We start from the raw sequence: 26,590 nt of genomic DNA, 5'->3' as shown, positions 1-26,590 counted from the left end.
CATTCCAATAGTTCTTATACTAGTGTGACAAAAGAAGTTCAGGAGCACCTGATGTTTTCACATGGCTGTAGTTCATCTGTCATGGCAAGTCGGAACTGCAACACACATCCTTCAATTTTGGGTGTTCTTTAACTTGTTTTGAGTAGCATATGATATTTTATACAATTATAACTTTAGATATACCTATAACTTTCAGAGTGCAGGATGAATGGGGCTGTCAGGGTGACATTTCACATGAGGAATTGTTGCCTGTGACTGTGAATACTTACTCCTTCAAGTCAGGGAAGTGGTGCAGCAGCTCCTTGAGTCGGTCAAGGTGCCCCCTGCGTGCAGCGTCATGCACGGTCTCCCCCTGCATCATCTCCAACTCCTGCGCCCGCTCCTCCTCTGCCTGCTTCTGATTCTCTGCTGATGCCGCACTGATGCCGGCCTGGAACACATATCCCTTCGGGGTCAGGGGTCACAAGACTGTACCTCACTGTACTCATATGTGGTGAGGGGTTGCACTATTTCCAGCAACAAACTAGTAGTGTACCCATGTGTGGTGAGGGGTTGCACTATTTCCAGCAACTAACATTACTTTGTTTGTTTGTTGTTTAAAGCCCCACTCAGCAATATTCCAGCTATATGACGGCAGTCTGTAAATAATTGAAGTGATTGACATCATGAGCATCGATCTTTGGAATTGGGATGACATGCATCAATCAAGTCAGCGAGCCTGACCACCAGATCCCGTTAGTCACCTCTTACAACAAGCATAGTCACCTTTTACAACAAGCAGGTTGCTGAAGACCTATTCTACCCCGGATCTTCAAGGAACCGGGTAACATCCCTCGTCAGTGAACAGGGTAAACAATTTGGCGGGAGAAGTTAGGTATATAAGCCATGTAATGTTTTTTGAAGCCATCAAAGGCATAACCTTCTATTCTAACACATACGTTGGAACATTTTCATTCCTGCCAACAGAGTAGTACAAAACGTCCCAGGTATCAGATCATCTTTGAAAATCTTGCCTGAGTGGACAGAAATCCTGATCACATATCGTTGTTTACTGAGAAGTAACACAAACGGTTCCCGCTCACCTTATATCCAGCCAGGAACTCCTCCTGTGTTGTATTGGTGTCCTCATCCACATTCACTTCCTCTGTCTGACGTCTCGTTGCTGGGGTCTTTGCATTCTTTGTGCGAAAGGTGAAGGTCGGGCCAGACTTGGATCTGTCCTCTTCCTTATACGTTTTAGATTTGGACTTTGATCCCTTGTCTGTTTTGTCCTTCGGCGAAATGACAGCAGTTTCATCTGCATCTGAGTCCGACTCATACTCAGAACTGGAATACTCGGATCCTGTGTAGGACCGGTCAGATTTATCTCCGGCCTTGCTGTTGTGGGCCTTGACACTCTCCCGGCCTTGCTTGACCACAATCTGATCGGACTCGTCCTCCGATGTCTCGCGGCGGTCTCGGGATTTAGTGTGTGAGGCACCTGGGGAGTCTAAGGCTGGAAACACCAGGCATATTTAACGTAATGGATTTATGAATCTTACATTTATACCTCCAGAAACGGAACATTTTTACGGAAGTCAATTCTAAGAAATAATTAGTCAACAACAATTATTGTATTGATTGCTTATTTAATTATAAACACAAAAGTGGTAGATAATCAGTGACATCATTCAACACAACAATGAAACACAGCCCCACCCACCCTATCAGTGAACATTTGCCTGGAGGTGGGTGTGGCCTTATTTTGTTTTGGTGTATGGAAACAAATGCAAAACAAATTGCTTGGTTAGCCTATGAAATGTTGTGGAATCACTTGCCGTTTATTTATGAAACTAGATGGTAAGTATATGAGTAATATAAGCAGTATTCAAGCTTATGGTGATCAGTACCGAGTCTGACAGTAGCTATCTTTTCAAGATTCAAAATCTTATTACCCATTATCACGGCTTGCACTCACCATCAATAAAACCTCGGTCCCTGTCCACGGGCAGGACTCGGTATGTGCGGCGGTCCCCGTCATGCTCGGACAGCCACTGGTTGCAGGGGAACTCGTATATACGCTTGTCATGCATGTCATATACACTCACACTGTCCAGGAACCATGCATTGCCTGGAAACAGTCATAGAACAGTTTGTCCACCATGATGCCTTATAGCACTAACCAAATTTGTTATAAATACATGACACTTTCTGTGGAAAGCAACTTCTTTTCTTCTTTGTCACAATGTTTAAGAGCAGCTTCTTGCTCCTTCATCAAGAGGTAGCTGTCAAAAACTCCATACAAAGAATAAAAGTAGTTGCTATCCATAAAAAAGTGTCATGTATTCATGTTCTCCCAACTTCTAAATGCCTATCAAAGACTTCAAAATGATATATTCATCGATACTCAACAGAGCGGTCCTTACCATCATGACACATGTAATGAAAATACTAATAATCACATGTTTATAATGCGCCACATCCACAACCTAAACAGGTGCCAAAGCACAATATCATTACCACGGTCATTGGATCAGTGAGCACTGAAAATTTCATTCTCAGCTCCTTTGGGAGTATACAACCCAAGCTGATCAGATAGTTGTGCTACTTCAGGTTGATTGACTTACTAAGTTCAACTCTGTCATGTCCGATCTTGATTTTTCCGAGTCTGCCGACATGGTGAGCTGCTAGCATAAACAGGTCCTCCTGCAAACACACACACTTCATATGATCGTGTTCGCTCAAAATGTGACTTAACTCACAGTACATTGAACATTGTAGGAAAAGAATAAGCACAACAATCACAAGGATGTTATATGACAGTGGTATGTGATAGTGGTATGTGACAGTCATGAAACTGGTAGTCAGAAGCGGCATCGCCACTAATCAATGTGGAACACATCAAGATCTGGCAGGAGCATCATCACCACTCATTTGTCTGGACAAAAGATGTGGTAGGCCTGTCTCATCACCAATCAATGTGGAACTCCAGATCGAGCAGGAGTCTCGTCACCACAAATTAATGTCACACATCACTAATAAATGTCAATATACACATCTGATCTGCTCCGAAAATTAGCAGATATCATGATCACCTTTCACAACAAGAATGATGCTCTATTCTGTCCCAAGGCAATGACAAGAGACATGATGCTGAGGCCAGAAGTCCTACCTTGTTCTTCTGAAAGGCCACCTTGTGTTTCTTGGAGTCGCCCATGCCCAACACCATCTCCTTTGTGCGCCCGTGTTCCCCGTACAGTGTCAGCTTGATGTCCGCCTTGGTGCTGGCGCCGATGGTGTTGCCAGTCCGCACATAGATCTGGTACTCCCCCCAGGGACCCTGCTTCACTTCGTCCTCCTGCTGGCAGATGGAGGGGGAGCAGATTACATAAAAGTATGGACAAGGTATGACTATCAACAAAACAATACAAACAAGTATTTTGTTGATTACTTAAAAAAGGATGAGTTTGAGTGAGTTTGGTATTATGCCGCTTTTAGAAATATTCCAGCAATATCACAGTGGGGGCTTCAAAAATGGGCTTCACACATTGTACATGTCTTCGGCATGACAAGATAAAGCTTTGACCACTAGGCTACCCAACTGCCCTGATTTCAGAAGGAAAAAACAAAACCAGATCTTCAACAAGCCATAATCAGCCTGTAGAATCATATCACTTTCTTTATCAATAGCTTGAGCCTAGAGGATCATTTGTCATTTCTCAAGAGCTCACTAGATCCAATGGCAATATCTCAAACCATGTACAACAGCAGTCATCACATCCACCTGCAATAAAGGTCAGGATCGAGTGAGTTGGGTTTAACAGAGCTTTAATCCAGCTAGAAAACATGCGGCTGAACCCAGGTCTTCGGGTGGGACAAGAAAATGCATTAGCTAGCTGACTACCCCACCCCTGCAGTCCTGAGAGTGAGCGCGGAGCAGCAAACTCCACTTTGAACAGTCTTTCAGTTATATCACAACGAGACACCTTGATGTGGGAGGCAAGTCTGAAGTGATGCAGGTGTGAGTCATTTACCACTTGGATGAACCCACAAGCACAGGTATGTTCTAACAAATATAGAAACATCATGGGGGCAAACCGGGATTCGAACCACGATCATAAGCTTCTAGCATTCTTTAAGGATAGATCTCTGCACTGTGAATTGTGGAGGCCTAGACAACTGGACCACAGAGAGTCCTGAGAGCTGAGTTACCTGATCATATTCCTTAATGAGCCGTTTCTCTGTCTGTATCCCAATCTCGTCCTGTGTCCCCGTAGTTTGTGTGGTGTCCTGTACACTGACTCCCTCCTGGAACCTCACCTCCGGCACATTGATGATGGTGCGTGTCCGATATTTGCTTGACACTGGTCGGTCCCGATCCTGGTCACTCCTCCTGGAGGACACAGACTGCTGGCTGGAGGACTTCTTCCTCTGCCGGCGAGATGCTGGTGGCAACCGTTCCATGTCAGAGGTGGAGGTCGTCTGTGTCACGGAGGATCGGCTGGAGACGGTGTCGGAGGTTGTGGGTGAGTGAAGGCGGCGGTACACACGTTTACTGGTGGGGCGGCGGGACGGGTGGCTGGAGGAGGGCCTGGAGGAGGGGATATCAACACTATCGGTGCAAGGAATACATTGAACGTTATTGTTGAATCAGCTAAACATGTGTGATCATTTGTTAAAAAATATATGTTGTACATATTAATTTACCTCTTTTTCAGAACCCACTTTACAAATTACAAAAGCAATATACCAGGGTAAAGACAGGATTCAGTGGAACAGAAAGTCAACATGAACATTGTCATGTCACAACCTGCACTGACATTAAGGGAATGTTTCAGGAAATCACCGACCGCTGGTGGTCACAATGAGTCTCTCCCTCCTTCCGTTCATCCAAATGCACAGAAAATGAAGAAAAACACAGGATTTAACATCAAACTTCTCACCTTCTCAATAGCTACGTTTGTGGCTTCAAACAAATAATCAGTAAGGTTGTCAATGTTTAACCCAGAACTGATCACATTACTTACCCAACTACTCTTGATCTGAGATAACATCTGACGGTTTGCATGCGTCATTGGACACACTTTAACACAGCACAATGAAACAATGAAAAAGAATCCCACTCACCTCAAACTTCTTCCCAGGTAACTGTCATCGTAAGCCTGAAACAGACAAATGGAGAGAGAATGAAAACAGCCGTACAAAAGAAGAAACAAGGAAATAAATGAACATATATTAACCAAACCAAAGTTAGTGCCAAAGAGTTGGTTTACACATCATTGGTTCATCCTGGAACTCGTTCTACAAAGTTATCTTGAGCGCTACAATTGTCTGCTACCATTAAATGGAGTGAAGATAACCCCTTAAATTCAAAACAATAAACTATTGAAACAAGTTCAAACTTTTTAATGTATCTAATCAATGACACTATTTTCTATGTTCTAAATTGCTGTATGGAGACGAGAAACATCAGCACATGTTGCCATGTGACAACGATAGCACAACTAAACTGAAAACCACAGTCGCATAACATTTAAAGGTCATCGTGCACGTGAAACTCAACATTTTCATGTCCATTTAATGTTTGTTTGGGTGTGTTTTGGCGCACTGTTTCACTGTTGTGTTTCGTCACACAGTCCTCCTGTCCTATGGGAGTTACGATGGTCCTGGCACAAAGATGGCTTAGTGGAACAGGCCCCGATAGTAAGGTGTACATATGTACTGAATCTCCCTGGGGTCAGAACTCCAGCATAGTTACTTCCTCCTCAGCAGCAACTAATCCATATCAGGGTGCACTTCCACAAAACTCTCCTGGCACTACATCAAGTCTCAATCCCTTCATGCAAACCTTGACTCACAGCTGTGGGAGAGCTATCAATGCCTTGCTGATTGGGCCTCAAGAGAATTTAGTTTCATGTCTTCATGTTCTTTCAATTTCTAAATGCCTACCAAAGACTCCAACCCCAGAGCAAGCAGGCCCTTTTGGTAATAGAGTAAGATGACTTCAGGAAGGTGTTCTAAGAACCACCATGGTTTCTAATCATCTGTTTCTCAAAGAGTGGTGGTTTATATAAACCTTTTTCCTGATGATATCACTTTGTGAATGGGTGAAAGGTGATGCATCCAAAATTATTTGCAACAATGCAAAGACATGACATCACTTGCAAAGGACTGCAAGTGGCGACGAATGGCCGTCGGGGTGCAAAGAAACACAATCCACCAAGTCACCGATCAATGTAGTTGAATCTTACAACATGCATGCACAGAATACTTTTGGTCAATAATCATAACCAGGAATCCCCAAGTGTTGACTAAAAAACACCCCCCAGGAAATATTGTTTTTCCCGAACATTTGTTCTTAGACGAGTTTCGTAACATCAGTATGACAAACATGGGAGTGTAATAACTTCTTTGTTGCCTATTACTTCCTAATCCATTTGAGCTTTTCTTAAGAGAAATGCACTGATCATGACCGCCATCTTAGAAAACCACAATTGTCAAATGACGTCAACAGTCTTCAGCCATGACGTCATTTCTAGTGTCGGATTAAGATTGGAATGATGCCAACAATGCCGCCCGAAGGGCACAAACAAGATACTAGTGTAGTGAACGATGTTGCACCAGTGCACATATGATTTTTAGTAACTCTAATATTTCTACCCTATAGGTAATTAATTATTTTTATGTGATGTATGAGGCATTCTTCTTGCCGTTTCAATACATATTAAGATGGAATGAATGTCAAATACACATTCTGATGTTTAAAATATTTTATAGCAATTTTCTGTATGATTTTAAAATAGTATGGCATCCAAACTTTAGGGGAATTTCCGAAATCAAATTGTGAACAATAGGGATATTGGGTTTAAGTATTTCCAAAACACTTGGAACATTTTTGAGCTGATAAATTCTAACTCATCACTGATTTATGGATTGCTAAAGGAACAAGATATTTTGTCAAGTCCAATGACATGTGATCATTGTTTGATGGAAAGTTAACTTGTGGATAAGATATAAGATACACATGCAGAACCAGAAGTCCTTATTCACCTAATGTTTCAATTCGACTTTACTTTATTTACCCCAGTACGCTTGTAAATACAGCATGACATGGACATAATGAACACGGATAGAGCAAACAAACGGATGCAACTAACTGTTACAAAATCCACGATTTATCTCCTATATATTATCATATTAAAATTTACGTACATAACAAACTCTCTACAGCGTACAAACAGATATAGCGAACTGATATCTGATCCCTGACGAGCCCATCTACCACTAATTAGTGAAGTGTTTTTGATTTTCCAATGTTAAATAAGTTGGTAGGATTCCATAAGTTGGGTCTGACATATAACAGAGTTTTGTTGTCTGATTGGTGACCGTCTAACTAAACGTAAGTTAATCGTATCTTTATTCTAAACAATAATACTTTACATACACAATGTTCAACAATATTGCTAAAATCAGTCTGCAACGCCATTTTGGAAACTGCGCCCTCTACTGGCGGCAGTTGACACATCATTTGATTGCACCCGAACATCCCTGGAGAGCTCTCAGAAAGTGCCTCGGCCTTTTGAATGTAGGCCTCTACTGACCATGCTACAGATCATGTGACTGACCATGTGACTGGATTGACCATGTGACTGATCATGGTACTGACCTTGGGCTCCTCCTGTTGAACTCGGCGGCCATGGATGTCCCACGTATATTTAGCTGTGGCTGGTCGCTGACCTGTCTTGGTGGGCTGAAACATGATGCATTATGACCTCCAGGAACTGAGTCAATAGACAGGTTATATACATGTATTTATATACAGGTTATACACAGGTTATATATACAGGGATATATATATATATACAGTCAAGTCCCGTTAATCCGACATTGTTGGTTGCATATGATTATGTCGGATTAACAAGTATGTCGGATAAAAGAAATAAACGTTCGTGATCCAAAATTGGACAACTACACGATCGATAACGATATGAACACGTTGGAAAATGAAAAATGAAATTCATATTGTTGAGTTACATTGTCAGCGGAATCTAGGCATGCATGTGATTAACCCTGTTTTGTTTTTTAAAGCTGTAATTGTTTATTGTTAAGCAAGTTGAAATATGCAGCTACTGGCCGACTCGTTTCGCATCAAAACACGGGGCTGTGTACTCGCGGGCAGATGACCACGGAGTACTCTGATCACTGTGTCGGCTTAACGAGACTGATTAATGAGTGATTTCAGCAATTCGTTGCAAATTAGGTGTATCGGAGTCGGAGTGCGAGACTGTCGGATTAACGGGTCTAAATAGCACTGATTTAATCGGTTCCCATCATTTGTGTCGGATAAAGCCGTTGTCGGATTAACGAGTGTCGGATTAACGAGACTTGACTGTATACAGGTTATATACAGGTGGGTTAAAATACAGTTATACATAGTTATATACAGGATATATACAGGTATATGGTATATGTATATGTAGGTGATAAACAGGTCACTGCTGTTCCAGAGATGGACTACAGAAAATAATATGCTGGAACACTGCCATCTGCTGTATGTACTTAAAATGACATGCATATGTAGAGAAATGAAGACAATGATCATCTTCCCGAGGCAAGCGGGTCCACTATCCTGGAATGACGGAACACTTATCCCAGTGACTGAGAGGTAGTGCTATAGCTTGGACACTGTTGCCTTGGGAAGATGGGACAATGATACACGAAAATGTTTCCAGATATGACAAAACTAAGAACCCACTGATATGAGTGAGCTACATTATACAAGAAAGTTGCATTACACAAGGCATATGGTTAGTTCAGAGACGTTCCATCCATTAACAGAGCAGCACTGGTTACACTTACATAGTGATGTTTAGCGGACACAAGTAATCACAATATTCTAACATGTTTAACAGTAAGACGGGACAGGTAGAAATATGAGTGAGACTATGTTCCCATACAGTCATAAACTGCCCCTCCACCACCAGCTGGATGTCAGTGTGAATGTAGGACTGTAAATATATTAGAATGTTCCTGTCACCTACAGGCCACACTAGGACTTGGCCCACACACGGAGGAGGACATACATCACATACAGGGCTTACAACTCAGTATGTCATACATCATTGTATCGAAACAGAGATACATCAATGCATTGATACAATGATACATCATTGTGTGTATACTGGGATACATCAATGTATCGGTACAGTGATACATTACTGTATCGATACAGTGATACATCACTGTATCACGATGGTAGAAAGGTAGGAGACAGGACATCTTGAAATGATTAAGTGATTCCTGGCATTTCATTTGCCAACCAAGTAATTTGTTTTCCCGTTATGTTTCCATAAACAAAAACAAAAAAGGGTCATGCCAGCAAACAGACTACTGTTTCCTGATTGGCTGATAGGGTTGTGTTGCATCATTGCCCTGATTTCGTTCGATACTGGTTGTCCACAGTGTTTTGTTTCCATCATAATGCAAACTGTGATGTTATTATTGCTGTGTAATAGTTATTTATAACAACACAATCAATTTTCATATAGTTTGTCAGGGGATATAAATGATATCACCAACCCCTAGAGAGTGTGTGAGCCAAGTCCGAGTGTGAACACAACTGCTAGTTGACGAGGGAGGGGAAATATCTGTAGCAACACCACAAGTCCCACCTCCACAACAGCAACGCTATTATTATTATTATTATTATTATTATTATTATTATCTCCCCCAACTTATGCCACACACATCGCCGCGAGATACACAGAAGCCGACACACGTGTAGGAAGCCATTGAGCCACACGAATACCTGGTGGCGGGATCGGAGCAACAGTCGTGCTTCTTCCTCATCAATAGTGGGCACGCCCGGGAACCCCTCATACGAGGTCTAGAACATAATCCAGGCCGTTCTACAACTCTAGTTCCAGCTCAGCCAATGACTATAAGGCATGTCTATTTAAGCTGACATAATGAACCACATGTATGTTTGTATCAACTTAAAAAAAATCAATATTATTTGTGAAAACCAGAAAACGATTATAATGATCATAACGTAGAATATATTTCAATTTACACCTTAATATATATAGTCATTTATGTCTTGAAAATAAAAATGTGACAATTATAATATTGTGTTTACAAGAAATCATTATTTAAATGTGTTTTATTACACAAAAAACTCAGCATATGTTATTAGAAAGCTTGAATGTCAATGACCAGCATTGCCAGCTAAGCACTTGTTGTGAGTTGCCATGAAATACGTCATTCCTCCACAAGCAGTTGACTATGTGTTTATTGAATCCTGCACTGGCAATGATTATTATGCGAAAGCAATAAATGTGAAAAAACAATCTCAGTGTAGTAACCATGGTAACATATTCATAAGCAAATGATAAGCAGGTATTGAACCAGAAGTCTGATTCTTTGAAAATCTTTTAGGAAAACAAGAAATAGAAAGCCAATACTATTAAATGTATGTTGTATATGTTGACTTCCCTACATACATACATACTATGTAATAGGATACCGATAATAAGATGCCACTCAACACTTGCAGACAAATGTTGACAGGATTAGTGCATCACGTTCCCATTCATCCTCAGTAATCCAGTGCATCATATCACCATTCTATCCTGATGACACAGGGACCCTACTGCCCCGAGAGCTTTGTGTTAAGCACCTTACAAAATATGTCCAATCAAACAGCTCCCAAGAGAAAGAGACATTCTGTACGAAGTCATCAGGTGGCGAATGGTGATATGATAGATAGATCATATTCGTGTTCCTTGTCAAATAACAAGTTTATCTCATCAAGTGACCACACAAAGTTGATATTATCCTGAGTGGCACAGCAGCAACAAGTGAAAATGTGTGTCAGGTCATAATATGTGATAAACTTGTTTTTTGACCAGAAAAGAAAATGTTCTTTTTATAATGTATTTTCTTAATGATCTTCAAATAAAGTGTTATTCCACCCAAATGAGATATTGCTATTTACATATAAACAGTGGCAGGAAGAAAGTAGTTCCGCCGTAAAGTGTTATTCCACTCAATTTTCAGGTAAAACTGTCTCATCACAAAATACATAAAAAACTGGATTATCGAGTATGGTTGAGATCTGATGCTTCATGACTTTTGTATGCGGCAGCAGATTTACAGTGAGAGATCAGTTAACATGAGCTATGGCTGTGGTCAACATTTGTCCCCAAGCTGTTCACGGAGCTGCTGTACCTGTGTCTGCGTGCTCAGATAGTAATCCAACAGGGAGCCCTGTGTGGTTTGGGAAATACAGTTTAGACACAAAAAGTAGGTCCTATTGACACGGATCAAACAGAGCTTGGTTTGTATTTTGTTTAACGTCACACTCAGCCATATTCCTGCTATATGATGGCGGTCTGTAAATAATTGAGTCTGGATCAGACAGTCCTGTGATTTATATCATGAACACGGATCCATGCAATTGGGATACGGTGACATGCATCAACCAAGTCAGCAAGCCTAACCTGATCCCGTTAGTCGCCTCTTATGACAAACATGGTTGCCCTTTACGGTTGCTGAAGACCTATTCTACCCGAGATCTTCACGGGTCAGCAGAGCTTGGTACTTAATGACAGACAGAAGAGTGAGTTGGGTTGTTATGCCACTTTCTGCAATATTTCAGCAACATCACTTCAAGGGACAATGAAAATGGGATTCAAACATTGTACCTGTGTGGGAAATGACACATGGGCCTCGGAAACACTGTAACCACAAGGCCACCCAACCATCCACACTGATCCAAGAGGCTACATCACTGGTTTTTATAGTATACTATCTTGAAATGGGATGAGGATGACTGGTGGTTCAACCAAATAACCGATGACTTTCACCTTGCTGGTAATTAGGGGTTCTAAACACAGGTAAATACAGATAAACACAGGTAAAATGCAGGTAAACACTGTGGTTTAGCCCCACATGGTTCAATTCCTGCAATTGTTGGCGACTTTGTTTATTGGGCTGTGTTTTTTATAGTATTTTCAATAACTCAGCAATATTCCAGGTATATGATGGCGGTCTGCAAATAATTAAGTCTGGACCAGACAATCCAGTGACTGATATCATGAGCATCGATCCATGCAAGTCAGTGAGCCTGACCACCCGATCGCCCCTTACTACAAGCATAGTCGCCTATCAGGCAAGCATGGGTTGCTGAAGACATATTCTACCCCGGATGTTTCCATCAAGGGTATATTCCGGTAAGCGTGTAATGATGTGGCCAATCATTAGTTTCCTCCATGTGAACACCATATTACATTACTTGGCATCTGTATGGATAATAGATCTGTACATCACAACCTAGACAGAATATTAATAAATCATATATATGATGCAGTTACATGATGTCAATGTTGGGCGTGTACACACATATATATAGATTAGGTGTATTAGTGTTGAGTATACTCATGATGAGTACAGTACTCACTTCAAATGGACGTGGTGCCGTCTGTCTGCCATTTTTTGGGTTGTTACTCTGTTCCACACTCTCCTGGAAACAACAAGACAATGTCTGCACAGGTGTCACACAACATCGGGGACAACAAGACAATGTCTGCACAGGTGTCACACAACATCAGGGACAACAAGACAATGTCTGCACAGGTGTCACACAACATCGGGGACAACAAGACAATGTCAGGACAGGTGTCACACAACATCGGGGACAACAAGACAATGTCAGCATAGGCGTCACACAACATCAGGGACAACAAGACAATGTCAGGACAGGTGTCACACAACATCGGGGACAACAAGACAATGTCAGCACAGGCGTCACACAACATCGGGGACAACAAGACAATGTCAGCACAGGCGTCACACAACATCGGGGACAACAAGACAATGTCTGCACAGGTGTCACACAACATCGGGGACAACAAGACAATGTCAGCACAGGCATCACACAACATCGGGGACAACAAGACAATGTCAGCATAGGCGTCACACAACATCGGGGACAACAAGACAATGTCAGGACAGGTGTCACACAACATCGGGGACAACAAGACAATGTCAGCACAGGCGTCACACAACATCGGGGACAACAAGACAATGTCAGCACAGGTGTCACACAAACATCTGACAAACATCAGGAACAACTGTTTGCCTCTTACGACAAGCATAGTCGCCTTTTATGGCAAGCATAGGATGCTGAAGACCTGTTCTACCATTGAACTTCATTGGTTCTTGATTCACACTGGCATTATACATCTTGTCATTGTTTTGTCAGTTTGTGATGTATCTCAGGAAGTTGAAACGGATTCACCTGAAGAATTATCATAATTTCCAAAATTGCTGCTGTATGTGTGTACTTACTGTGGCTACTAGAAGCTTGGTAGCTGCATTGACGAGTCTCTCTGCTTCACCACGAGACACAGCATTGGAAGGCACAGTGCGGAGGATGGGCCAGCCTCCCTTTAAAGGCCTGCAACAGTTGGATACACCATTGATTAAACAGGATACAGATTGCTAGAAGGGGTCAGCTGTTATTACAGTATTGTGGGGACTTGCCAGAAGGGGTCAGCTGTAATGACAGTATTGGGGACTTGCCAGAAGGGGTCAGCTGTAATGACAGTATTGGGGACTTGCCAGAAGGGGTCAGCTGTTATGACAGTATTGTGGGGACTTGCCAGAAGGGGTCAGCTGTAATGACAGTATTGGGGACTTGCCAGAAGGGGTCAGCTGTTATGACAGTATTGTGGACTTACAAGGAAGGGGTCAGTTGTTATGACAGTATTGGGGACTTGCCAGAAGGGGTCAGCTGTTATGACAGTATTGTGGACTTACAAGGAAGGGGTCAGTTGTTATGACAGTATTGGGGACTTGCCAGAAGGGGTCAGCTGTCATGACAGTATTGTGGACATGCAAGGAAGGGATCAGCTGTCATGACAGTATTGTGGACATGCAAGGAAGGGATCAGCTGTTATGACAGTATTGTGGACATGCAAGGAAGGGATCAGCTGTCATGACAGTATTGTGGACATGCAAGGAAGGGATCAGCTGTTATGACAGTATTGTGGACATGCAAGGAAGGGATCAGCTGTTATGACAGTATTGTGGACTTGCCAGCAGGGATCAGCTGTTATGACAGTATTGTGGACTTGCCAGCAGGGATCAGCTGTTATGACAGTATTGTGGACTTGCCAGCAGGGATCAGCTGTTATGACAGTATTGTGGACTTGCCAGCAGGGATCAGCTGTTATGACAGTATTGTGGACTTGCCAGCAGGGATCAGCTGTAATGACAGTATTGGGGATTTGCAAGGAAGGGGTCAGCTGTAATGACAATATTGCAGACTTGCCAGCAGGGATCAGCTGTTATGACAGTATTGTGGACTTGCCAGCAGGGATCAGCTGTTATGACAGTATTGTGGACTTGTCAGAAGGGGTCAGCTGTTAATACAGTATTGGGGACTTGCCAGGAAGGGGGTCCTGTATGAACAGTTCTCTGAGGTGCTGTCATGGCTGTACTCACTTCTTCTTGGGAGACTTGGAAGGCACACCTGTGGCATCCGGTCGCAGGGATTTGGAGCTGCCTGTGTAGATGTAGTAGTACTCGGGAAGGTTGGAGTTCTGGGGACAGAGACACATCAACACAGGTCAATACAGGTCAACACAGGTCATCACAGGTCAACACAGGTCAACACAGGTCAATACAGGTCATCACAGGTCAACACAGTCACGTAGCACCTCAATGAAGCAACTTCTTTCTAATAATGTGCAATTTCTTGCAACACACAACATGTCCAAGCAGATAAAATCTTTGAGCTGTTCCTTAGTGGAAATGTGATGCTTGTAAATGAAAGACACAAAACCCTTTCCAGATACTAAAGAAATCTCTGCTAATAGCAGAGTTGGTTGTATGAGTCAGGCTGTAGCAGGAGCATCTGTTTATGAATCACTATCAAATAGCGAAAAGGTGAGCACATCCTGCCCCACTGGTGGCACCTGTCACAAACACATGCAAAGGGAGGTCAATTATTCACCTAAAAAAACACAGGAACATATGGTACATGTCAAAATAGGGAATTGCATTGGACACCATTCTTGTCACCGATGTGTTAAATTTGGAAATGTCCTCCACATGTCTACCATAAAGGTTTTGAAAGCTATACTGAGGCCTTGAATGTTGTTAATTTGATGAAACAAATCCTGAGCAAGAGTTGTATGACACTATTTGAAATCCTGGTAGAAAGAGCATGCCTGATTTCACCTCAAATGTAGTAAGTAACCAAAGGCTGGAGCTGCTGGGATACTGCTCGACATGAAGGGAAAGTTAACTGCTGGAAAGTGGAAGTCATCTCTCTTGTAATATAGTCTTGTAGAGAGTGTTTTATCACTCTGAATCTTTATGCATGGATACAAATATGAAAAAGGTAAGTAAATCAGTGGAAGGGAATTATTTGATGGTTGTTGATCAATATCAGATAATCGATAACCTGAAGCTTATGTTAAATTTCCTTTCACCTCCATCAACTAACTCTGACGGGAACAATCTGATGAAGGCCTACTTATTGCAGCATACAACATGTTACTCTTCTGTCATTGGAGGACATGTACACAGTCTAAACAACATCACATATATTATCTTCCTGAGGCAAGGGAGTTAACTGAGTTATCGATGAGATCGTCGTGAGTGGGCACCACCATTTTGTTGGAAGCAATGCAAGTGATATGAGAGGGGGAATTTGATTGGTCAGTAGGGGGGACATAAAAGGGACATTAACTTGTAATAGCCCCTGATGACGCCAAGATCGAGCCCAGAAATTTCAGCCTATTTGGGAAAAGGTAGAAACTGGACTTTTTAAGTCTGTTGACTCCCTTGCCTTGTGAAGATGCTCATTTATAGTGACACAACATGCTCCTCCTCCCCCAAATAGATGAAACATCTGGAAATATCTATCACTAAGAATCTTAAGTGTCTGCTCATTTAAAAATGCAAGCTTCTTACAAAACACAATGAACATTGATTATTTTTAACATACCTGCATTCAATTGCACTGTCATCAAAAATAATTACTGGTAGTCAAATGAAATGCACTTTTTTAATAGTCTTGTTCATGTCGAACTTAATACTTAACATTCTTGTACACGTTGTGTCTACCACCAGGATTAAAAGATAAGGTTAACAGCACACAAAATATGTCCTGATTATAGTCTTTCAAAGCAAAATATTAATGAAGAAATAATAAAAAAAATTAAAATTATTAAGCATTTGACAAGTATCTTGTTGCAGATAATCCTAGATTGAAAAACACATTTTTAAAAAGTATTACTATGATTTACGGGCGCTCAGCCATGCAGTTGAAAGCAAATAGAATACACCAGTATCATAAACAGCAGGTTAGTTGGGCTTTACTCAGTACATTCCTACCCCGCAACACTGGAGCTTGGTGTGTCTATACAAGTCATCTGCCAACACATAGCGATTGTAGCACTACGACTGTCGTAAAGCTGTGTTTAAGTTGGGGAGTTACGATCAACTTCACGCCACGATCACTTTGTGGAACAGGCACACAGTGGTTTATCACCTCCATAAGGTCAACATTCAACAAAATCAAATTGTTTTACAAAGTTAATGACTAAAGGAAATTAAGCATTGAAAAACAATAAAACATGCAAAAATGTTGTCTCACCTCAATAAGGTCAACACTCAAAAACAAATTGTACTAAGTTAGTGACTGGAGGAAAGAAAGCATAGAAAAAAAATAAAATATATAAAAAAATATAGTGACAAAAGCTTTACCACCTACTTCTAAATTTCAAAATATTTTCATACCTTTCGGTCAATTCAAATATTTCAAATGAAAAGAAGACAAATTGATAAAAAGGGGTTTGGAATGTATTTATCTAAGCTGATCTTAAAACTAATAATAGAAGTGTGCTATGAGACTAACAAGAAACTGGGAAGAAATACAAAGCTGTCCGAAACAGTTCAGTAGCTCACCCGATGGCGGTCTGTAAATAAGAGAGTCTGGACAGACAATCCAGTGATCAATATCATGAGCATTGATCCACGCAATCGGGATCGATGACACGTACCAACCAAGTCAGCAAGCCTGACCATCCGATCCAGTTAGTCGCCTCTTAAGACAAGCATAGTTGATGATGACCTATTCTACCGAGGTTCTCACAAGAATGTAAATGTCTGGGTAATTGTAATGAAAAAACACCACAGTGTAGCTTGATTCAGTCCCAAAAGTTAAATACAGTGTCATGTTATTTGGCATCGTCTACTACAGTTCAGTGGCTTTTTTCCACACCTCAAATATACCAGAAAAAGCCTTAGCTTTCTTGGCCTTTTGACGTTTTCGAGATTTTATTTTGAATTATGTGTATTTTAAAGAAAATTATTATTTATACTTATCCTGACTCATACTATTGCTTATCTTAACTCATTTCCGAAAGGTAGTGGAAACTGGTCAGTGAATGCAGACTGGAAACACATGACAAAGCCGGTAAACTCGTCATTTCGCTCATTTTCACGCCAATTGAATGGTGAGGAAAAGATTCCTGAGGTTTGCAATCCGAGCCATCCTATCAATATTAACCCTTTTTCATAAAATATTTTGCTTGGATTACATTCTTCTTACCTCTATAAATTATATCTAATGATTATTTTAATAATCTGACATAAATGTTTTAATATTTTTGGACTTCAACTGAACCTCTGTTTTCACTCTGAAATCATGAATATATGTGCTGTGCTGTGGGTGTTTTAGATGGAGATCCCCACCCTATCTGTTTGTCCTGCATCCCTCAACACTGCACCACAGACAAGAGGTGTACCGGTAGTTTCTGGCCCCACCCCCAATTTTGATACCTTGTACATGAATCATTTTGGAGAGGAACACACACAACAAATGACAGCTCAATCTTTTAAACTCTGTCTAGAGAAGAAATTGATAATGTTAAATATGATGGCTCTAATGAACGACAAGCCTTGGCATATTAAAACATGGAAAAGTAATGAAAAAGCTTTATCTGATGTTTGTGAATTGTCAGTGTATTTCTTCCCCTACAGTCAATACAACTAAGTGAAGACTCTGCAGAGAATACAAACTGACAAAAAATGTTTCTGAAAATAGAAAGCAATTCAAGCTGCTCCCAATCTCTACTATCCAGTGTATCATATCTCCATTCCATTTACATAAATATCCTGGACCATTCGCCACCAAAGCTTTTTGTCCGACACAACACCTTCAATAGCTTTTGACCGATCCCGTTAGTCGCCTCTTACAACAAGCATAGTCGTTTTTTACGACAAGCATGGGTTGCTGAAGACCTATTCTACCCCGGATCTTCACGGGTCTGTTTATTTGAAGTGAGGCCACTATTTTGAATGTAGATTAACCCTGAACTATCGTTAAGAAGAGCTATGTTGACTGGTTGTTGAAATCAAGCTCATCAGAGCAGACATTTTGTGCCAGGTTAGCGATGTGGAAGATGGAGACTGTTTCATCACTTCTGCAATGAAACGCATGTATATCATAATGGAAGGCGACATAATAATACACTGGATAAACAAGGATGGGCTGACCCTAAAAAAACAACTAAACAAGAGCTTAATAAGATCAACAAAAAATGAGAAGGAATAAAATGTTCAACTGACTGACAGGTACTGACTACATACGGACTACGTACGGACTACGTGCTGCCTGCCCGATGGAGGCAGGCCAGAGGTAGGTGTGTTAGTAACACCAAACTACACAACAACACCTACACCAACAAACTACCTGAGACTTTTTTAACTTTCGGGACGACTTAGCTCTCCTCTGTTTCTCCACCACGACTGGGGGTAAGTCGGGGCCTGACAGCTGGTACAAACACAGGCAACAGGTTATACACGACATCTCAGGGCAATGTTGCAAACACAACTGGTTTACAAATTTGCTGACTCCCAAAAACGGAAATGTGAACAAAACTTAAGAGCCGAAATGTTCTTATTATTCCACAGACCAGAAATTAGTAAAATGAATTTAAAAAAAAAAAAATGACTGTCGTTAATGTCACAAATCCATAAAGAGTAAAAAAAAAAATGAGACCCCAGGACACAGTACCACTAAAAATGAAGAACCAATGTTGGTTACCTTCCCTAGATAAGTGTGACTATTTCACCTTTGACAGGGGGAGCTTCCCCAATTCGACACATGCTGATGGTTGATTATCCAAGCAGCCCTTCAATAGGTGTAGGTTTGCACAACTATCGGACAACTCACTCCTTGTACAGCATGCAATGTGGAATATAAATTTGTTTCTAAAATTATAGATGAAATATAATGTCTCTAATTTAACTTATCAGAATTCCAGAATTTGTTGTTTAGTGTTTGAGCTCCGCTGTAGTTAGATTAGGAGAACATATATCATATTACTTAAAAGAAGCTAAGGAACACCCTCTTACTACAGTTATTCAGTGATGGCATGACATGTTATGATATGCATATGTGATGCATGTCATTGGGAAATCCCCCGACATTCAATGTCGTGAGTCAATACCTGCATGGCTGTTTGTTGATGTATGTCATGGCTACAGCCGCCCTGCATTCACTGTCACCACCCATGTACAGCCACACACAAACACTGTCTCCGCCCACACAGCCACACACAAACACTGTCTCCGCATGTGTCATTGATTGTTGCTGACATCAGCGCCCAGCAACAATGGAACCATGTCAAAGACTCTTGGGAGTTTTTCCATGGTTCTGTTTCCGCTTGAGTGACTGCAGCAATTCATGATGTTCACACTTCACTGAATCCCACGGGGTTAATTAGCGGCGGAAGAAGCATGAAGATGTTGTCACAGCTCGCGATGATGACTAGAAACGTTCTCCTTGATGTAATCCATTGATTGTAACAATTGTAGAAATAATTCATTGCATGGGTTGTTATTTGCTTATGTTTGTGGAAACTTTCATAATGATTTTAGAGTCATATGGTGTTATACATGCTGTTCAGGCAGGTTAGTGGTGATGTTACCAGATTATCACCTGGGTGCTGTTGTACAAAACAACCTTAGCACAACAACTGTCGTAATTCTATGTTAAGGTATGGGAGTTACGATCACCTTAGCGCTAAGATAGCTTTGTTAAAATCATTACATCACTTCATCATATAATGTTTAGCTGTGTGTGATATGTGTATTTCCGTATCCTAAATAGCATTTAGTTTTTATTCCATTTTTATCCAAATTTTTATTCCTATTTATTGATATTTACAATACAGAAGTGCACCTGGCTAATAATCTCTATTCCAATCCAATTTGTTTTGCCAGAACTTTGATGTAAGAAGTTAGTGCAATAAATACGTGTACCATAAACTGCATCAATGAAAATAAGTGCCAGTATTTATATGAAGTTTGACAGCATTTGACAACAAAATAAAGTTCGTCTATTTAACCCGAGTAAAGTAATTGTTTTTTCATGATTGATTCTTCTAAACCGTCTCTGTCAGCGGACACAATGTGGCATTGAAAGAAAAAAGACGAGGAAATCCATATCAATTTTGTCTGAGGTTGTTTTTCAGACCTTGAATACTACACTACTTCCGCTACCTCAGTCTACTGCTTCCCGAACATCAAGTTCGCAGTCATGAAACTTATTCTCCATTAAATTGTTGTTTTCTTGTTGTTTAACGCCATACTCAGCAATATTCTAGCTATGTTATGGCAGACTGTAAATAATCGAGTCTGGACCAGACAATCCAGTGATTGATATCATGAGCATCGATCCACGCAATCGGGATATGATGACACGCATCAACCAAGTCAGCGATCCTGACCACACGATCCTGTTAGTCGCCTCTTACGACAAGCATTAGCGCCTTTTATGGCAAGCATTGGTTGCTGAAGACTTATTCTAACCCGGATCTTCACAGGTCTATTCTTCATTAAAATGGTCTGACAAAAACCATTCAGTTATAGACACATCATTGGTGTTGATACTCCCCAGTAAGGTATTGTGCTGGTGCGACGGGTGCAGCGGCGGTGGCCACAGACACTCACCTGGTAGTTGTAGTTGGACATGTATTTCTTCAGGCGATGCTTCACATGCTTCTCGTGGGGGCCCGAGGAGGCCGGCTTCTGCAACACACAATGCTCACACATCAAATCATATGCCCTCCACAGAATTGTTTCCATGTGGTGGTGCAGGTCTCCTACTACAGTGTGGAAGACAGATGACCTTCCAAACATGGAACTTATAGCCTGCTGCTTATCATCATTATGTCTTATACCATTCCTCCCCTAAGGCCTATCCACACTTTTATACACACTGCTTTTACTATAGGACCTGTCCACCCTATATTGCATATTTTCCAATATGATTTTCACATGTTGAGGTTGATTTTTAATGTTTTTCAAGCAACTGTTACATGTAAAACTAAGACATTCTTCTTTCTAGGTTTTAATGAACCATGTTCTACTTGTTACTGCATGTGTCTCTGACAAACAATTGGACCAAGAAAATCATGAGTAAAACAAGAAACCAAATCTGGAATAAGACTGTTAAAGCCTACTCTATTTCAATATATTATTTCTCATCACCACAGCAGGAGCTAAGTAATCAGTGATTGCTACAGAAATCAGTGATCCAAGAAATTAGAAAAGGTGGGTGAGTTAGTTGAGTGAGTGAGTGAGTGAGTGAGGGAGTGAGTGAGAATGGTTTTATGACGCTTTTATAAATATTCCAGCAATATCATGGGTGGTAGAAAAGGTTAGTACTAAGCATATTAAACATCTGAACATAAGTGGGAAACTTTATACTAAAAATAAAAAGAAAGATGTAACTAAAGTGACTACACCCAACTTGCTGGATACACTTCCAGTACTTTGTTTGTTGCTTAACGCCACACTCAACAACATTTCTGCTTTCTGGCGGCGGTCTGTAAATAATCCAGTCTGGACCAGACAATCCAGTGATTGACATCATGAACATCTATTCACGCAATTGGGATACGATGAGCACCAGGCAAGTCAGCGATCCTATTATTTGCTCCTACCTCAAGCAGAGTTGCCTTTTACAGCAAGCATGGTTTGCCGAAGACCTGGTCTACCCCGGATCTTTGCTGGATACAGGGGAGGTCAAGGAGAGCACAGGCGAGGTGAGGCAGGGCACAGGTAATCCCCCTAATCTCCCAGGCCTAATCTGGCCAGTCCTCTCAGGCTCAGCCTTTCTGTTGTAACACGCAGCAGTGGGACATCCCTGTAGTTTCCAATGAACTAAGACTAGACTTGTTGGTTAATCAGACTCGGTGGCTTCTGGCTCATTAATACACTACTGGGTTACAAGGGTTTCAGCACAGACCATAGACATGTTCCTACCTTTCAGTCGGGCAGCTGCATGAATATTTCATATATGAACATGATTAATAATGTTGCAATACACTGTGTTTCTGTGTACCAGGGTATTGTCAGGCAACTGCTCTCTCAGGAATTGACAGAATAATGCCTTCACTTCTTTGGATAACCATATCAATTTGTTTGATCCTGAATATTGCCATAAGTCCATAAAATCCATGAAAACAAGACACAAAATCGTTCCTCGGCTAAATATAGAACAGATCTGAGATGCAATCATTATCAGTAACACAAAAAGTCGTCCATCAAAGTTACAGCTCTCTGTAATCAAGTGAACTGGTGTACTTGTCTGTATCTCTGCAGAGTAGATATAATGTAGATATAATGTGTCTGTTTCAATGCAGTCTCATTCGAACACATCTTTTACTCTGATACGATGCCTCTATGTCAAGACCCGAGGACACCTCCAGGTGTCAGGTGACCTTTCAAATCAGCCAATCAGCATCAAGGCTTCTAAATTCTAGTTGCAAGTGGGCAAAGCATTCAGACAAGCATATCTGATTTCTGTATCTTGAAAACGAACTAAGAGGACAAATTCCGAATGTAAATAACTAAGACTGCGCCACCATATTGTTGAAGATATTTTGAACAACCTGTAAGACTGCGCCACCATATTGTTGAAGATATTTTGAACAACCTGTAAGACTGCGCCACCATATTGTTGAAGATATTTTGAACAACCTGTAAGACTGCGCCACCATATTGTTGAAGATATTTTGAACAACCTGTAAGACTGCGCCACCATATTGTTGAAGATATTTTGAACAACCTGTCACCTCTGAAAACCACAGTTCTAGCCCTATATGAAGTATGATCAAAGAACATTTGTGTTCTGTGGAGAACTGTTGTATGCGTCAATATTACCCACTGAGTTGTAAAGAAATGAAGTCATGTATCCCACTATCAGTGTGAGCCAACATGAGGAAGGTGTAATGCTAATTAACCATGCCCCTCTTGGCGTCTGACTAGTGGAATGCCCTGGGTGCTAATTACAGTGACTACAGTGCAACACTATCAAACATGTATGAGAAACACACGCAAACACCACCAGCATACACCTGCACCCAAACATTTAAACATTCCACAAGACGACAAACAAGACAGCCACCTGACAAGTATCAGAAAATATAACATACTGACTTATCCACAAAAGATACAATGGAATATTAAGATTTACTATCAGCTGAGTCTGCAGGATAGTGTGTGTGTGGGTGGACAGAGTAGCTCCTAAAGCCTCCTCAAGACTTGTCCGGCACCATAAGTATGTACATGACATTGCTTGGTCCCTGACCCTGGTCCCCACTCTACCCCATCCCCAACCCCTCTGGTCCACTATGTGATCAGTGTTACTGGTATATGTTTCCTTCATTGTCTATTCCTGCATGTTTTCTTTCATTGTCAATCCCTGCACGTCTATCCCTCCTCACTGTATGGATATCACCTGGCTGTGTGGATATCACCTGGCTGTGTGGATATCACCTGGCTGTTTTGATATCACCTTGATATCACCTGGATGTGTAGAAATCACCTGGATATCACCTGGCTAATTGGATATCACCTGGATATCACCTGGCTGTGTAGAAATCACTTGGATATCACCTGGATGTGTGGATACCATCTGGCTATGTGGATATCACCTGTGTATATCACCTTGTTGTGTGTATATCACCTGAATATCACCTTGTTGTGTGGATATCACCTGGCTGTGTGGATATCACCTGGCTGTGTGGATATCACCTGGCTGTGTGGATATCACCTGGTTGTGTGGATATCACCTGGCTGTGTGGATATCACCTGACTGTGTGGATATCACCTGACTGTGTGGATATCACCTGGATATCACCTGTATGTTGTTCATTTCACATGCTTTCATCAGCAGTAGTGTGAGGAGGCAATTATCCACAGTAGTCGACCTCCGCCACAACCAATTGACAAGTGTGAAACATGTCTTCTGTGCATGCAACCAAGTCACACCTTCACACTGAGCATTTACAATTAATGTGCATTCAATCAGGGGACAACAACATCATGGGGATCAATGACCCTCTGGACAAGGTGACATGGTCGGTCACTGACCACACAGTGTCTGTAGAGTGACAAATACCACATAGGCCCAGGGGGGTAGCAAGAGATTGAGGGTAGAAATCAGGCTATATCTCGAATGTTAGTGTGTGGTGTGGAGCACCATCTCGGCATCCTCTATTTCTGTATCCAGCGTGAGTGAGTGTCAGCCTGGACATGTCCCTTTCCAGCACACACCGCCACCACTACTGCTACTTTGTTGTTCCTCTTGCTCATCATAGAACCGTGAAGATCCGGTTAAAGGGCAAGTTCACACGGAAATGAACCATTTTTTCTTGTACTTGTTCCACATTAAAAGTGTTAACATAGAAGTGTCATAGACAAAAATATGAAAACATCATATTTAATTAACATATTTTTTGCACTAAAACGATTTATATTTTTCACATTTACCAAGTGTTCTATTTCCATAACAAAAACACCATGGCTTATGCCCCTTGCAATATGACGTCATTGGTGCCAATTGATAAACATTATGACGTCATCATGCTTTGTTAGAGCCGCTTCACGTGGTGTAGGTACAGTTTTGTGATTCTAGCATCTCAGATGCCAGCCAGAATTGTGTTATGCTGAGTCACCACTGCGCCGGAGTGTGTCGTAGACCATGTTGTTTTACCGCAAACTGGTCCTTGATATCTTTTGCGTTGAGAATAGACAGGGACCCAGTTGAATTGGCACCAATTACGTCATAATCTAAGGGGGATAACTCAGGCCTATTTTGCTCGTAAAACGAAGGCCTCATAACGGCATATCACTTTCACACTATTGTGAGCTTCCTACTTTCACTGTGAAAAAAAATGAGTGTATATTTTCAAACACAGATACTAACTAATTCTACAATTGCGTTTTGTTTAGAAAAAGAAAAAAAGTGATTTTTGCGTGTACACTTCCCCTTTAAGGAAGAGGTCTAAGCAACCCATTCTTACTGTACCTAAAGGCGATTAACAGGATAGGGTGGTCAGGCTTGAGAACTTGGTTGATGCATGTCGTCGCATTTGGCAAGTATATAACACTAACACGATACAAATCCCAATTTGAAATCAACCGATATATCGAGGATGAAAAAATTATATTGTGATACGCATTGTGGAAAGAATGAACCTCAATTTACCGATATGCTGGTAATACCTCACACCCTTACAAAACTCATCCTCATACAAGGACTATCCCCTTCATGTGACCACCGGACACTCGCACTGCCCTTTGTTGTGTTCCATTGGCAGGAATCAGGTGCTGGTGTCTCTTCTTATCAAGCTCGAATTACCCACAGGTCTATTATGCACACCTGTAGATCATGCTCTTTTCATTATGGTTTCATTCATCAGGAGTGAGTGAGTGAGTGAGTGAGTGAGTGAATGAGAGTGAGTTTGGGTTTACGCCGCTTTTAGCAATATTCCAGCAATATCACGTTGGGGGACACCAGAAACGGGCTTCACACATTGTACCCATGTCAGGAATCAAATCCGGGGCTTCGGCGTGACGAGCGAATGCTTTAACCACTGGGCTACCCCACCGCCCCTTTATTCCTCAGGAACTGGGAACATTTTCTGTCCAGCCTGAGTCTACCACTGGTTAATGATTCCAAAGTGTAGATCTGACTTCTGGTCATTAGAGGACGACATTGCCAGCCAAATAAACCTTGTTTTTACTTAAAGAACTTTTAACCACATCGGATTACAAAACTATACTGTTTGCAATCAAGTAATTTACAATGAATTCACATACATTCGTAACTATTAATCATGTTGACAGAAATACAACAGCAAGTCACTCCTGCCCACCAGCTGACCAAACATCCCGAACAGGGTTCCTCAGGACTTGCTGGCGAGATCAAGCTTGGGTGAAATTGCATCACAAGGCTAAGTTGCAAGCCATTGTGACATCATCCATTACCATGACATCACAATCAAATGACATCACTAGTCTTACTGCCACTTACGCTGGTTACCTGTACTGAAACTTTCTCTTACTGATTACAAATGAAAAAAGTTGGAAGAATGATTTTTGATGTCTTATAGAATCTCACCCTCCTGTCTTCTGATATCAAATATATAAACATTTGTCAGCAAGTCTTAAAATTTATCCGACACAATATTTTTTATATCAAAAGCCACTCAGGTGAGAGTCTATATGGTTACTTTAG

At 41.3% G+C, this 26,590-nt stretch overlaps 1 protein-coding gene across 7 annotated transcripts in view; it reads right to left on the bottom strand.

The window, feature by feature from the left end:
* Positions 1–26,590, bottom strand: part of LOC139469448 (uncharacterized) — a 53,075-nt gene that overhangs the window by 7,289 nt on the left and 19,196 nt on the right. For 3 of the 7 annotated variants that reach the window (XM_071251616.1, XM_071251621.1, XM_071251615.1), the window contains 15 exons: positions 21,013–21,090; positions 18,749–18,829; positions 14,488–14,585; positions 13,330–13,438; positions 12,440–12,502; positions 11,209–11,247; positions 9,788–9,865; positions 7,646–7,729; positions 5,107–5,141; positions 4,192–4,591; positions 3,152–3,340; positions 2,607–2,685; positions 1,958–2,110; positions 1,083–1,495; positions 270–430 (listed from right to left, as the gene is read on the bottom strand). In XM_071251616.1, the coding sequence (XP_071107717.1) occupies positions 270–430; positions 1,083–1,495; positions 1,958–2,110; positions 2,607–2,685; positions 3,152–3,340; positions 4,192–4,591; positions 5,107–5,141; positions 7,646–7,729; positions 9,788–9,865; positions 11,209–11,247; positions 12,440–12,502; positions 13,330–13,438; positions 14,488–14,585; positions 18,749–18,829; positions 21,013–21,090 (2,060 nt within the window). The remainder of the gene's footprint in view (positions 1–269; positions 431–1,082; positions 1,496–1,957; positions 2,111–2,606; positions 2,686–3,151; positions 3,341–4,191; positions 4,592–5,106; positions 5,142–7,645; positions 7,730–9,787; positions 9,866–11,208; positions 11,248–12,439; positions 12,503–13,329; positions 13,439–14,487; positions 14,586–18,748; positions 18,830–21,012; positions 21,091–26,590) is intronic. The other 4 variants (XM_071251617.1, XM_071251620.1, XM_071251618.1 and 1 more) reach the window with 4 other exon arrangements.

This window comes from Haliotis cracherodii, unplaced genomic scaffold (assembly GCF_022045235.1).
Source record: "Haliotis cracherodii isolate W230 unplaced genomic scaffold, xgHalCrac1.p SCAF_2, whole genome shotgun sequence".
Lineage (NCBI taxonomy): Eukaryota > Metazoa > Mollusca > Gastropoda > Lepetellida > Haliotidae > Haliotis > Haliotis cracherodii.
Note: the sequence above shows the minus strand (reverse complement) of the source record. Positions and strands in the feature narration are given on the sequence as shown.